Raw genomic sequence first — 15,829 nt, forward strand, 5'->3', positions numbered from 1 at the left:
AGTTCCACAATGTCCTTGTGGATATTGTTTGGAAGATCTATCCATTATTGACAGTGGGGTGTTAAATATCTCCTACTGTAAGTCTGCTGCTGTATATATCTGTCTAGAACTCCTCCAAGATTTTCCTTGTATATTTGGGTGCTCCTATGTTGGGTGCATATATGTTTACAGTATTTTTGTCTTCTTGATGGATTCTTCTCTTGAGTATTATGAAGTGTCCTTCTAGGTCTCTTTTTATGGCCTTTGTTTTGAAGTCTCTTTTGTTGGACATAAATATTGCTACCTCAGCTTTTTTTCCCTGTCTGTTTGCTTCAATTATTTTTTCCCAACCCTTCACTTATAGTATGTTTAGGTCTTTTGTTCTGAGGTGGGTATCTTGTAGGCAGATATGCCAGGATCATATTTTCTTATCCATTCAGTTCCCCTATGTCTTTTGATTGGAGTAATGGAGTATCCATTAACATTTAAGTTTATTAGTGATAGGTACTTATTAGTTTCCATTTTACTCCCTTTGTACCTTTGTTCCTTTCTCACTGTTTTTCCCCCTCTCTTTTTATAGCAGTCCCTTTATCATTTCTTTGAGTGCTGGTTTGGCGGAGGTGTATTCTTTCAGCCTTTTTTTGTCTGGCAAGATCCTTATTTTGCCTTCAATTTTAATTGAGTGCTTTGCTGGGTAGAGTAGTCTTGGTTGCAGGCCTTTGCTTTTCACTTCTTGGACTATTTCTTGCCATTCCCTTCTGGCTTATAATGTTTCTATTGAGAAATCAGCTGCTAGCCTTATCAGAGTTCACTTGTATGTTACTTCTTGTTTCTTTTACTCCTTGCTGCTTTTAAGATTCTCTGTTTGTCTTTGAATTTTGCCATTTTAATTATGATGTGTTTTGGAGTAGGCCTCTTTGGGTTCCTCTTTATTGGGACCCTCTGTGCTTCCTGGACTTCTGTGGCTTTTTCTCTTATCAAATTAGGGAAATTTTCCATCATTACTTTTTCAAACAAGTTATCTACCCCTTGATCCTTTTCTTCTCCTTCTGGTATTCCTATTATATGGATATTATTATGTATCATGTTGTTCTACCATTCCCTGAACACCTCTTCATTCTTTTTCAGTCTTTTTTCCTTTTCTTGCTCTTTCTGGATGTTTTTTTCTACCTTGTTCTCCTGCTTGCTGATCCAATCTTCTGGTTCATCTAGCCTGTTTTTGATTCCTTCTCCTGTGTTCCTACATTCAGAAATTGTATTCTTCATTTCCTCTTTGCTCTTGTTGATAGTTTCCTTGTCTTTTTTCATGCTTATATGGTTTGCAGTAAGTTCCTTGTAGTTTCCCTGTAGTTTTTGGTAATTCTGAGTGAGCTCATTGAGTTTCCTTACAACCATTGCTTTGACCTCACTATATGATAGTTGACTTGCCTCTATTTCATTTAGCACTCTTTCTGAGGATTCTTCCTTTTCTTTTAATTAGGGATTGTTTCTTCATATTCCCATTATTTATGGGAGTCTTCTCATTTGCTTCTGCCTCTTAAATTGTTCTGTTTTGACACCCTGAGTTTGTGATGTGAACTTCTATAGTAGAAGGCCTATGAGATTTTGTGGTGCAGTCTCCTCGATCACCTGAAGCAGATACTCATGGGATGCCCTTTATTCCCTTTATGTTGGCTCTCTGGATGTAATTGAGTTTTTATTGTTGTTGGGTTTTTCTTTGGTGGATCCTTCCCTTTAGCTGGTTGGCTGAGGGTCACTCCACCCACCACTTCTTGTATGCTATTGTGCAGATGCTGCCAGAATAAAACCACAAAGCCCCGGCAACAACCCCACACCTGGAAAAATAACTCCCCCCTGCAATCTCACTATCACCAGCAACCAACCAGTATTAGTAAGAGTGTAAAGAGATTAAGACTATTATAAGAAAGTAGAGTGGATATAAGATGCTCTACTGAAAGAAAAATGGTTTTGAGAAGGTAGAGGGAGGAGCACTAATAAGTTTTGAGTTGGGAGCTGGAGCAATTCGAAGAAAGTAAAATTTACATTATGAATAAAAAATGGAATGAGGAAGGTGGAATGGAGTAAGAGAAGGGAAGCATATAGTATTAGGTTTAAACAAATCAAAATAATAAAAAATAAAGTGAGAGAGAGAAAAAGGAATGAAAAATAATAATTAATAAAAAATATAGGAGCCAAATTTTAAAGAAAGATCCACTACAGTATTATCAACAACAAATGAACTAAAATTAATATTGGTAGTATGGGAATAAGGGAGAGGGGAAGAAACAAAGAAAAGCTTAAGAGATGTCTAGAGGAATGGGAGGTGATTTTGAAATGATAAAGGTACAGGGAGTACTAAGAGTGAGGACCAAAAACCAGGCTAAGACAGGGAAAAATTAAAATTTGGGATGTAAGGAAAAATAAAAAAGGGGGAGAATAAAGAAAAATGAAAGGGCAGGATGAAAGAGAAATAGAAGAAAGACAAAAAAGAAAAAAACAGGCTAAGATGGCAAAATTAGAAATTTAAGGTGAAAAAAAGTAGGAAAGGGGACCAGTAAAATTTGATATTTGAAATACAAAATTTGTGAAGCTCTATAGATAAAAATTGAAAAAACTACAACAACAACTACCCTACCCACAACCAACTAGCAAAGCTTGCTAAAGGTGGAGTGAGAATGCAGCTATTTTAAGAGCAGGGAAAAAGGATGTGAGATAACCACTGACAAGAAAATTGGTTTTGTGTGTCTAGATGGGGCAGAAATAGTAAGAGTGCAAAATGGAAACAAGTTGTACCAAGAGGGATAGCAAAATTTGAAATGAAAATAGGACAAGGAAAGAGGAAGGTAAAATGGGGTAAGAGAAGGGAAGGGCAAAATATGTGAATTGAAATACACTATAGTATAAAATCAGGTAACTTAATATGTACAAACTTGCTGGACAAGAAATGAATGTTAAATAGCTATGCAAGAAAGAAAATAGCACAAATCATGGAGAAGACCACAGTGGATTTTGTCTCGGTAGCTTCTTGTATTTACCGTTGTTTTTTCCTTCTGGATCTGCATCTGGTGATGTTAGATGTTGCCCCCATCTGGCCTTAGGCAGCCTGTTTGAGACTTCCAGGGATCAACTGTCCAGGGCTTTTTCCTTTGGTTGTTAATCTAGTTACTCTACACTCAACTGTCAGGTTTAAGCACTGTAGGGCAAGGCCAAATCTCTCTTGGGGTCGGGGCTGCTTTTTTTCCCCAGGCTGCTGCTGCTTGGAGGGGAGTGGTCTGCCTGAGCAGGATGGCTGCTTCTGTATGGGGGTTGTTGGCTCAGCACCAGATCCTGGCAGTCACTTTCTCAGTTCTCTCCCCTAAGCCTGCACCCCTAGTCTCTCCTCAAGCACCTCTAGTCACTCTGCCTCCCTTTTGCCAGGGATGTACTGTCTGTGGCTATCTCTTTTGGTTGTTAATCTAGTCACTCTGCACTCAGCAGTCAGATGTAAGCACCACAGAACCAGGTCAGAGGCCCTCCTGGGGTCAGGGTTATTGTTTCCCCTCAGGCTGCTGCTGCTCAGAGGGGAGTGATCTGCCTGAGCAGTATGGCTGCTCCTGTATAAGGGGTGACTCAGCACCGTGATCCCAGCTTCCATCCACTCTGTCAGTTCTCTTCCCAAAGCTTCCATCCTCAGTCACTCCTCAGGCATCACCAGCCCACTCTTCCCCTGCTTTTGCCAGAGTCCAAGGTAAATGGCTGCAAATGAAAATTTGTCTTGGCCCTTTAAACAGCTCTTGGGTCTCTACCATCTGTCTCTGCATCCCTGCCATTTTTCACTGCTGGTTGTTATCTGTGTACTTTTGGGTCTGTGTTCTAGGCTGGGAATCCTAGCTTAGGGTTTGACCCCATTCTTCTCAAGGAGATCCAACCAGCTGCTTAATTATCACTATAGCACTGCTGCCTAGGGGCACGCACCCAGCCAGCCTTCTCGAGTCTCTACCATACTCCTTACCAGATAGGTTGTGCCGAAGCTGATTCTTCTGTCTGTCCAAAGTTATATGGCTTCTCTCTGGCTATTGCTCAGTTGTTTGTTATAGGTGGTTTCTCCACAATTGAGTTGTAATTCCAGATTGGCCCTGGGAGGAGGTCATTGTGACTTCCATTTACTCCTCCACCATCTTCCTGCAGCCCAGAGCCAATATATGTATTTTTGTATGTATGTATATATATCTCCCTAAATATATAAATATGTGCACAGTAAATCTATATTATATACACTGTTCTGTACATTTTTCATTACTGTATGTGTATTGGTAATCATTATGTTTTCAGCATATGAAAAGCTTGCCCATTTTTACAGCTTTGTTATATTCCATTGTACAGTACTTTTAGTGGTTTCAAATAATCTATTGAGAGGACAAACCAAAATTTATTTAATTAATCTACTGTTGTTGAGTTTTACCACTTTTTAGTAGTATATAAAATGCTGAATTGATTTTTCTTAGGATAAATTCTATCCATGTAATTCTTGGGCCAGTTAATATGCATGTCTTTAAGGCTTTTGAAAAATACTGTCAAATATAAAAATTAGATATACATATCTTAAGGTCTGATACTAAAATTATAGCTTCACATACTTCTGAAGAAAACTATTTTACATTTTCTTAAAAGTATGTGTTTTTCAGGCTCAGGGAGTATGTGGCAGGCCACATGTTTTATGAAACTGTATGTTATGCAACTCAGTTAATCAAAAAATAGCAAATCATATCTTGAGTTTCTGCTTTAAACAAATATTAATACACAAACATAATTGAATTTTAAGTATCTTTTGCATTTCTAAAACTTTGGTAAAGGGAAGGCTATAGGGCTATTCACTGAGAAGATGGCAACAAAAACTTTTTTACTTGGATTTACTATGTGTTAAAGTACATATCTTTAAATTGTTATTGTGGATACTAAAATGACAAGGATTTGGAACAAAAGTTAAATAGTGAAAATATGACTGAAATGTAATTAAGAAATTACATTTTTGCCAGATCCCTCAAGTCTGAGGAAATAAATTTTAGTTGTATTTTATATGAATTTGAGCATGTTACATGTGATTCTCTTTGACACAGTATATTCTTTAACTCTTTCTATTTAACTTTCTCATTGACTGGCTTTCCTGCCCTTAATAACTTATAACAGCAATTATAACTTCACAGGAGAGAGCTGCAAAGTTATAATTGCTGACCCAGATCTCCTCAAAGCTCCTGGGGCAGCCGAGTCCCAAGCGCCAGGCTCCAGGCCAGGGACCACAGCAGCCGTGGTCCCTGCACAGGTCCCAGGGACCTTACTGTCCCTATACAATGTCCTTACCATCTGTTTTTCAACATTCTCTGCAATCTTTGGCTTCCAAACTTCATATAAGCTGGGATTCCATTGGCTGTTCACTCTCTTCTTCAGAAGATGAGCTAGGTATCCCAGTTGGGTGCACAAGCAAATGGGTTCAGCTCCTTCCTACCTCACCACCATCTTCCAGTCCTGTTTTTTCTTTTAATTAAAATAAACATTTTTTAAATTTGATTAAGCAAACCATATAACTGATAAGAGGTTAATATCCAAAATCCATATAACAAACATACAACTCAATAGCAAACAAACAAAAACAATTTAAAAATGGGCAAAGGACCTGAAGACATACAAGTGGCCAATAAATTCAGGTAAAAGGCACTCAACATCACAAGTCATCAGGGAACTGCAAATCAAAACCAAGGGAAATATCATCTCACACTAGTTAGGATGTTTACAAAGAGACAAGAGAAAACAAGTGTTGCTAAGGTGTGGAGAAAAGGAACTCTTGTACACTGTTGGTGGAATGTAAATTGGTGTAGCTAGTATGGAAAACAGTATGGAGTCTTCTCAAAAAAATAATTAAAAAATAGAACTACTATATGATCCAGAAATCCCAGTGCTGGGTGTACATTTGACCCTTGAACAACATGGATTTGAACTATGCTGGTTTACTTACACGTGAATTTTTTTATGTGCGACACCATGGATGGTGGACATTTTACTAGGTGAAATAAGCCAGACTCAGAAAGACAAATACTCTATGACATCACCATAAGGTGGGGAAATGGGGAGATATTGGTCAAAGAGCACAAACTTTCAGTTATAAGATGAGTAAGTTCTGGGGATCTAATGCACAGCATGGTGACTATAGTTAATAACACTGTATAATATACTTGAAATTTCCTGAGGATGTACCTTAAATATATACAATTTTTGTTTGTCAGTTTTACCTGAAAAAGCTAGGGGGAAATTTTGTTTAGGTATCCATTATTAATCACTAAACTATATATCAGCTTTATACATTTTTGGTTGTAGACTTATGTCATCATTACTGGGTCTGCTTAAGATAGAAATAGAAAAAAAATATGTTGCTTTTTCAAGGATCAAGTTATTTAAACCTTTTGTCCATTGAGGGCTCCAAGAGCCCTTTATTATTTCAAAATAATAGGTGGTTTTCTAAATGTGCTCTTTACGATTATCAGTGATGCATCTGCTTGCCACTTCAACCTGGTGTATTCACAGATAAATAACAAATTTTTTTCAACTTGGAGGTTGTGGGTAGGAAGTAAGGAAAAATAGATAGGTGTTTCTGTTTCATGGTAGCTATTGTTATTTTTCTGGGTTTTTCTTGTTTTTGTTTTGTTTTTGTCTTTTCTCTGCAGTTCATTGTCGTTTCTCTAATTCTATGCAATTCACTTGAGTACATGTATACTGAGCACCTGTGCAAGGGACTGGGCACGTGGAGGACCTAGTGTTAATTGATGTCATGTGAGGATGTTTTTAAGTTTTAATCTAACAGGCCAAGATTTTGATTAATTTAGTGTGTGTGTGTGTGTGTGTGTGTGTGTGTGTGTATCTGTGAATGTGTGTGTGTGTGTGTGTATGATAAGTGAGAGTGGAAACTCAGCTACTCATATTTAACCATTCAAATCATTCAAAAACAGCATTTTTAAAAATTACTCATCAATATAATGCTTCTTTTTAATTGTTTTAAAAACAAATACTTTTGTAAGGTATAATTGCAAAGCATTTTCACATATGGTACATCATACACGAAGTAGTTTATTGAGATGTCTTTAATTTAATCCTCAGGTATAAACTACAGAACTATGTTATAGCAATCCACCTTTTTCTGTATATTTGTAGTGCTGATAGTGAAAACTGAATGGGATATTATTCATAATATTGAGTTATAGATATATAAAATATTTCAGATGACTTTTTCCAAATGTCAAAGTAAAATGTATTATAACAAATAACTTTACTCACCTTTAAAAACAAAGGTATAGAAACTTAACATCTCTTATTTAGAGGTTACTTGTTTAAGGCATGTGTCTCAAAGGATCAAGTTCTACAACTGATCTGATTTACTTCTCGGTCTACTCTTTGTATTCTTATAGAAATTATTTATCATTGCAGCTCAGAGAGCTTATATCAGATTGTGTTCTGTATTTATATGAAAGTGTGTAACTTCACTAATCCATCAGAAGAATGGTATTTGCACAAAGCTATTTTTTCCTCTTACTAATGAAGACTTCACTGACTCACATCCATACTGGCATGCTATCTCCCTCCTGAGTGCTGATATACATTTTGTAATTGGGATCCAGGATACAGTTTCTGACTAGTGAGGAAACTGAATTTAATGCTCTTGTTTGGGGAATGGAACTTAGAACCAGGGCCTTATTTTTAGTCCATTCTCTCAAACCGTCTGTTTTAATAGAAAGAACGTTAAAGTAAAAGCATATGAAAAACAGCTAGAAAGATATGTACTGTCCTGTTCAGGAGTAGAATAGAAAGTAATAGAAAAGTCTGATTAAATTGTTTCATACAATACATTTTTTAAAAAATATCTTACATAACATGAAATCCACAGGTAGAAGTGGTACCATATAGGCCTCCAGCTCTGCTGCTAGTTGCATGCCCTCCTTAAACCAAGGCCTAGCAGTCACAGGTTGACTGGTGTGCTCAAGCAGCTTTTATACCTGAATATTGCCAGAGGGCCATCCTCATCTCATTCGAGGCTGGAAGGAGGAATACAGAGAAAAAGAGGGGAGTAGTTGTTCAGGCTTATCAAACACCCTAAAATCAAATAGGGCTACCTCATTTGGGGAGGGAACTGGACCTGGGAGCAGCAGCTCAGGTTTTTTGCTTCTTTTAAAATTTTATCTCTTAGTTGACACAAAATAGTGAGTAACATTGACCAAAAAATCAAAACTCATAATTAATGACCAACTGATTACTGACTATGAGCAATTAAAATAGTATTTAAGATTGGCAAGTACACAAGAAATCTTAACATTCAGATAAGAAAATACTTGAAAAATATTTTCTCAAGTTTTATAACAATTCTAAAATTTTACATGATATTTTGAATGAAAATTGTGAAGCATAAAGAATGTCTAACCTATCAAAATAAAAAATATGAACCACTGATGCTAGAGGAATAGCTAACTTTTCTTTTTTTCTCCAATAAAATGTATAAAATTATTAGAATATGATGAGGTAATCAAAGAGTAGGTCACCAAAAGTAAAGGTGAAAGGGATTATGGAGTTTTTTATATGAGACTGGAAAAAAATATGACAAAATGGTCACAACTGTGCCTTTTGAGTGGTCAGAATGAGGGTTTAAGGTTGTTATATTTTTGTGGGATTCTGGGGTTTTCTTGTTTCTTTTCGAAACTTTTTCCAGTTATACATTACTTTAAAAGGAGAAGACATAAGAGCAGGAATCAGAGACAGACCCAAGCTCTACAAAAACTGTTCTACGTACTAGCTCTGTGAGTGTAGTAGATATCCTTTTTGCTCTGAGCCTGAGTTTGAGGTACAGAATGTGAATCGGATCACCAGTCCTTCCTATTACCTAGGTTTTGTACAAGGTTGAAAATAAGAGGTGGAAGATACTTTAAATGATAAAATAATTAATATGCATAGTATTATTTATTCCATTTACACTTGCAATTTTACAAGCTTTTTGGAAGGGATGTATCTTATATATAATTTTCCAAAATGATAGAACTAAAGCGAACCTGGATTTTCTTCAGTTCTACAAAATAGTTATTTTTGCCCTAAATCACACAGCCATTTACTCTCCCTTTTAATTATTTGAAATGCATCCTTATAAACAGATTCCATATCTATAGTACAGATTACTTCAGTAATTTTGAGACATGTTGAATAACAGCTGTACCCACAAACTTGAATGATAATCCTGTAATCCAGCAATTTTCAACCTTTTTCATCTCATGGCACATATAAACTAGTTACTAAAATTCTACAGCACACCAAAAAAATATATTTTTGCCAATCTGACAAAAAAATAGGTATAATTTTCATTGATTTACAAAACAAAAGAATAATAATAGTAATTACCTCCTTTTGGTCCAGAGTGACTTTTTAAAAAATCAGGTGCCTAGCTCTGGCTAGTGTGGCTCAGTTGGTTGCAGTGTCCTATCATAAACCAAAAGGTTGCAAGTTCAATTACCAGCCAGAATACGTACCTGGTTGCAGGTTCAGTCCTCGGTTGGGGCACATGTGAGAGACAACCAGTCAGTGTTTCTCTCTCACACTAATATTTCTGTTCCTCTTGCTTACCCTCCCTTCTTCTCTCTCCAAAACCAATAAGCATGTCCTCTAGTGAGGATAAAAAAAATCAGGTACTTATATTTGTATATACGGATGTCTGATACCACAAATTAACCAACTAGAACCTACCTTATTATACAATGTGACCAATAAGGTACAACTCTATTATATGACCTATACTGACAATCTAAGGGAAAAGAGGTCAGTGTTCTAGACTAAATAGTCAGGTATTGCATGTTTTAAAGGTTCTTGCAGTACAAAGTTTGAAAATCAGTGCTATAATCAGAAGAATCTTCTACTTTTTGTCTTTTTTTCAGGTGAATGGTGATATTCCTCCTCGGTTAAAAAAAAGTGCTCATGAAATTATTCTGGACTTCATCAGATCAAGACCTCCTTTAAATCCAGTATGTAATTTGATATATTCCTCTTGATTGGAGTTCACAGAATAAATTATTCTCCTGTAGGGTGTTATCTCTAGAACTTAGCTCTTAAAGTGGTTCATTTTTACACTAAGCGTTTATTCTCAGAATGATGACTCCCAACTATAGATTACATTTAAGTCACAGGAAAATACTTAACATTTGTTTAATACAAGGCTATCTTAGGATATTTTAATTCAGAACAACCTGGGTTATGGTGGAAAATCTGGACAAATACTTCCTAGAATAATGGCTAAATATAATACCAAATTGTTCCTAGTATGGATTGCCTGCTCTTCCAGTTTACTTTATAGTGCTGATAACCTCCTTGGTTAAAGTGTCATTTCAATACTATTTTGCAGTAAATGCACCCTATTGTCATCTACTTTTATATTAATTGTCTTCTTCTGCTAACAGAGTTGTTACTAATGACCATGGAATCAGAATATTTTAATACAGATGGACATTGGTTTATGGTTTCTTTGTTCCTCACTTCTTTTCCTCTTCACTCAATAGCCAGTGCTTACCAATCCCTCGTAAACCTGTGTACATTCATTAGTCTGGAAGGAAATGGTGTCTCTGTCCTAGTTTGTGTATATCTGAAGCATAATTAACAATCCCTTTTATAAACATTTTTAAAAGAAGGAACAGAGGCTACCTAGGAAATAATTCTAAGAATGCAGGTCATGGTAGAGAACAAAGAGTGTGGAGTCAAAGGAACCTGGATTTACACACTAGGTAGAAAATTTAGCAGCCACATGTCTCTGAGAAAGTAAATCAGCCTGCTGGAGCCTTTCTTTATTCAACTATAGAATGAAGATAATAATAATAATAATCTGAGAAGGTTGTGATGACTTAAAAATATTAGTTTCAAGAACTACGATAATGTTAGATAAAGTATAGCTTGCATTTTAATTGATTGTCTGGCACGCTTGCATATAGAGGACATCATTTTAACTTCAGAAAATTGTCTCTTTAAAATTAGTTGAGCACATATGACTAAATAACTATGAAATTCAGCAATCTCCTTATCACTTTAGGAATCTTGATAATGACTTAAAAATAGTCTTTTATCAACAGGGTTGCCATCAGGAAAAGCATTTGATCAACACCTATTTATGACAAAAACTCTTAGTAAATTGGGAATAGAAGGATCATACCTCAACATAATAAAGGCCACATACAAAGAATCTACAGCCAACATCATACTCAATGGACAGAAACTAAAAGTGTTTCCTCTAAGGTCAGAACAAGATAGGATGTCCTCTTTCACTACTCTTATGCAGCACAGTACTGGAAATTCTAGTCACAGCAACCAGACAAGAAGAAGAAATAAAAGGCAACCAAATTGGAAAGGAGGAAGTAAAGCTGTCATTATTGATAGGCAATGTGATATTGTACATAGAAAGCCCTGTAGGCTCCATCAAAAAACTACTAGACCTAATAAATGAATTTGGCAAAGTAGCATGATACAAAATCAATTTTCAGAAATTGGTGGCATTTTTATACACCAATAATGAACTATCAGAAAGGAATATTAAGTAAGTGGGAAACAATCCCATTTACTATTGCAACAACCAAAAAAAAAAAAAAATGAGGTATCTTGGAACAAATTTAACCAAGGAGGTAAAAGACCTGTATTTGGAAAACTATATGACACTGAAGAAAGAAGTTGGGAAGGATACAAATAAATGGAAGAATATACTGTGTTCATGGATTGGAAGAATTAATATCATTAAAAAGTCCATGCTGCAGAATGCAATCTACAGATTCAACACAATTTCTATTAAGATACCAATGGCATATTTCACAAATCTAGAAAAAATGTTCCAAAAATTTATATGGAACTAAAAAAGACTGTGAAGAGCCTCAGCAATCCCAAGAAAGAAGAAGAACAAAGTCAGAGGGATTACAATACATGATACCAAACTATCCTGTAAGGCCACTGTAATCAAAACAGTCTGATACTGGTATAAGAGCAGACACATAGATCAATAGAACTGAACAGGGAGCCTGGAAATAAAACCATGCCTTTATAGTCAATTAATAGTTGACAAATGAGGCAAGAGCATACAATGGTGTAGACAGTCTCTTCAATAAATGGTGTTGACAGAATTGTACTGGTACATGTAAAAAAATGAAACTAGACCACCATCTTACACCATACACCAGAATAAACTCAAAATGGATAAAAGACTTAAACGTAAGTTGTGATACCATGAAAATCCTAGAGGAAAACATAGGCAGTAAAATTTCAGATATCTCATGTGGCAATATTTTTGCTGATATATCAACTAGAGCAAGGGAAATAAAGAAAAAAATAAACAAATGGGACTACATCAAATTAAAAAGCTTCTGCACGGCTAAAGAAACCATCATCAAAATGAAAAGGCAACCAACCATATGGGAGAACATATTTGCCAATGACACAGCAGACAAGGGTTTAAGCTCTAAAATTTGTAAAGAATTAATATAACTCAACACCAGGAAGACAAATAATCCATGAAAAAATGGGCAAAAGACCTGAGTAAACACTTCTCCAAGGACAAGATACAGATGGCCCATAGATACATGAAAAAAAAATGCCCAAATCACCTGCCATCGGACAGATGCAAATTAAAACCACAATAAGTAAGGTATCACCTCACACCCATTGTGTTAAAATGGGTATCATCAATAAATCAACAAACAACCAGTGCTGGTGAGGTTGTGGAGAAAAGGGAACACCTAGTGCACTGTTGGTGGGAATGCAGACTGGTGCAACAACTGTGGAAAACAGTATGGAATTTCCTCACAAAATTAAAAATGGAATTGCATTTTAACCCAGCAATTCCACTTCTGGGAATATATCCAAAGAATCCTGAAATACCAATTCAAAAGAATATCTGCACCGCTGTGTTCACAGCAGCATTATTTACAATAGCCAAGGAAACAACCTAAGTGCCCCTCAGTAGATGATTGGATAAAAAAAGCTGTGGTACATTTACACAATGGAATACAACAGAACATTAAAAAAGAAGGAATTCTTACCTTTTGTGACAGCATGGATAAAACTGGAGAATATTATGCTAAATGAAATAAGCCAGGCAATGAAAGACAAATATCATATAATCTCACTTATAACTGAAGAATCTAAGGAACAAAATTAACTAATGAGCAAAATAGATTCAGAGGCACAGAAACAAGGAACAATCTGACAGCTGTAGGAGGGGAGGGGGAAATTGGGATTGGTGAAAGAAGGTGAAGGGATTACACAAAAAAATATTAATCACCTGTGGACATGAACAATGGTGTGGGGATTGACTATGGGAAGGAGGGGTCTAGGGGGAGGAAGATAATGGGGAGAAAATTGAGACAACTGTAATAGCATAAACAATAAAAAAAATTTAATAAAAGGATACTGTAGAAGATACAGTATTGTCATTACCTTTTGAAATAATGAGAAAAAAGTTACAATCAATAAAATATAATTTCATAATACTATACTGTATGAATGTACTTAACATTATTTAAAGGCAACTACTCAGAGTCTTCAACCATTATGGTTTTTTTTTCAAGGCCTCAGCCAGAAAACTAAAACCCACTCCACCACGCCCACGGAGCCTCCATGAAAGAATACTAGAAGAAATCAAAGCAGAAAGAAAGCTGCGGCCTGTCTCACCAGAAGAGATTAGACGTAGCAGATTAGGTGAGTCAACTACTTGACAAACTCATGGTCGTGAGTTACCCACTTGAAAAAGTGTCTTTATACAACTATCTTAGTAAAAAATTATGGTATAGTATTACAAAGTCAAGATAGTTCATGTAGTTCTTATTCCTTGTTTCTTACTTTCTCTCTCTCTCTCTCTCCCCCTCTTCCTCTCACACATACACTCTCTCTTACTTAAAATTTATACTTGATAAATTTTATACACATACATTTATACTTATACTTGACTATGTATACTTGATACATAGAATATGAAATTCTTCCTCTTTATGTCACTGAACTATACAAGAGCATCATGGCATAATAGAACAAGCTCTACCAATCTCTAGATTGTAGTTTTAGGAAGTGTCTTTACCTCTTTGAGTGTCTATTTCTTTGTCAGCAAAAGAAGGATAAAAATTCCTCTAAACTTTCATTATGGCTTTTATGTAAGAATTAAATAAAATTGTTGTCAGAATACTTTATAAATTTTAATAAATATACAAGGATAAGTCATGTTTTAAAGTAAAGATGATAGTTTTAATTCAAGTTTTTATTGTTATAATTATGGGTTCAAAGATAAGATATAATGTGATGAAAGCATCAATTATCTGATATCACTTATTCCCAAACTTCCTTTATATTTATTTTATTTAATGTTTTTAATGTGTACTACAAAAACACATTGATTTTTATTTATAAATAGACTTTGTCATGAAATATTTGTAAACATTTTACATATACAACTCTCCAATTTGTAAGATGCCAAAAGATTCAGAGAAACTCCCTTTAGGAAAATAGATCATAGTGGCACCTGAATAGGAAAGGAATCAGTTCTGTGACACTACACTCTCCTAGTTTTCTCCTCTGTCCTCTGATCTTTTTTTTCTTTTTTGATACTTTTCTTGATTCTTCAAGTTTCTATCTTGGGCTTCTTCCTTTCGGCCATACCCTTTTTCATGGTTTCTGTTTCTGGCTATCTTCCAGTTTCAATCTACAGCACAGATTTCTCTTAAAGTTCAGACTCATACATCCATCTCTCTACTAGATAGGGCCTCCTTAGATCCTACAAGCAAGACAGGCCCAACAAGTCCACAAGTGAATTCATTTGCTGTCTCCCCCAACCATCTCCTCCTTTTTTCCATCTCAGGATGCCCAAGACAAACCTCAGCATCATATTTCACTTTTAACAGCCAAGCCCTGTTGGTTTGACTTCTGGATCTTTCTAGCCTTCCACTCGTTAGCCCCACAGCCACTATCTTAACCCAGGCTGTCATCATCTCTTGTCAAATTTATTGCATTACTTCTTACTGCTCTCCCTACATCCAGCTCTAAACTCTTGATCTCTCCATAATATTCTTTGACTCTCAGCACATCTGTTACATTGTGACCTTCATGATGACAGGACCCATGTCTGTCCAGTTCATTATTGTGTCCCTAGTCCCTAGTACAGGGACTAGGCTATAAAAAGTACTCCCATAGGTGTTGAAATTTTTAAATATACCTTGGAATTACAGAGCCACAAAGTAAAAGTTATATCAATTAATCCCTCTCTAATTGTTATGGCAGCAAGTGTCATCTTTTAAAATGATGTTTAAAGTATGCAAAGTGATAAATCCATATGAGCTTTAATATAATAATGAATCAAAATGTATAAACCATGTGAACCAAGAATTCTTATCCTGGGAGTCCTTGAATGAGCCTAAGGAGGGTCTGTGAATGCCCTGAAAGGGGTCTGTTTCATTTTAAACAAATTATATGCTAATAGAAGACATGTTTTATAATAAATATCAATTTTATGCTGATTATATTTTAATATTATTCCTTGGTATTTCACAACAACCATAATTGGGCTATATAGAAAGTCATTGTTCTATATGGGTCCCCTGTATGAGATCTTAGATGGCATCAATGTAACCTGGCAGCCAAGGAGAGTGGACTGGAATGCGCATGTGTGAACAATGACAACTTCACTGTACTAGTCAGTGGGAGTGGTAGACGCCATTGAGTGAGCATGTGTACTATTTGGCTGTCACATGCAAAATGATTGATTGGGTAGAGCAACAAATCTGAATCAAATTTTGTGTTAAGCTTGAACATTTCTCCATGGAAACTATTCATAAGA

The 15,829-nt window shown here is 35.7% G+C and overlaps 1 protein-coding gene across 4 annotated transcripts in view; it reads left to right on the forward strand.

The window, feature by feature from the left end:
* The window catches only part of SPIRE1 (spire type actin nucleation factor 1), a 303,603-nt gene that overhangs the window by 221,215 nt on the left and 66,559 nt on the right, over nucleotides 1-15,829 (forward strand). For all 4 annotated transcript variants that reach the window (XR_006786997.1, XM_045849961.1, XM_045849959.1 and 1 more), the window contains exons 7-8: nucleotides 9,915-10,001; nucleotides 13,575-13,704. Coding sequence is in view for 3 of the 4 variants with exons in the window: in XM_045849961.1 (XP_045705917.1) it covers nucleotides 9,915-10,001; nucleotides 13,575-13,704 (217 nt within the window). In the remaining variant the exon portion in view is untranslated. The remainder of the gene's footprint in view (nucleotides 1-9,914; nucleotides 10,002-13,574; nucleotides 13,705-15,829) is intronic.

The sequence above is a fragment of the Phyllostomus hastatus genome, unplaced genomic scaffold (assembly GCF_019186645.2).
Source record: "Phyllostomus hastatus isolate PE091 unplaced genomic scaffold, TTU_PhHast_1.1 phas_contig_80, whole genome shotgun sequence".
NCBI lineage: Eukaryota > Metazoa > Chordata > Mammalia > Chiroptera > Phyllostomidae > Phyllostomus > Phyllostomus hastatus.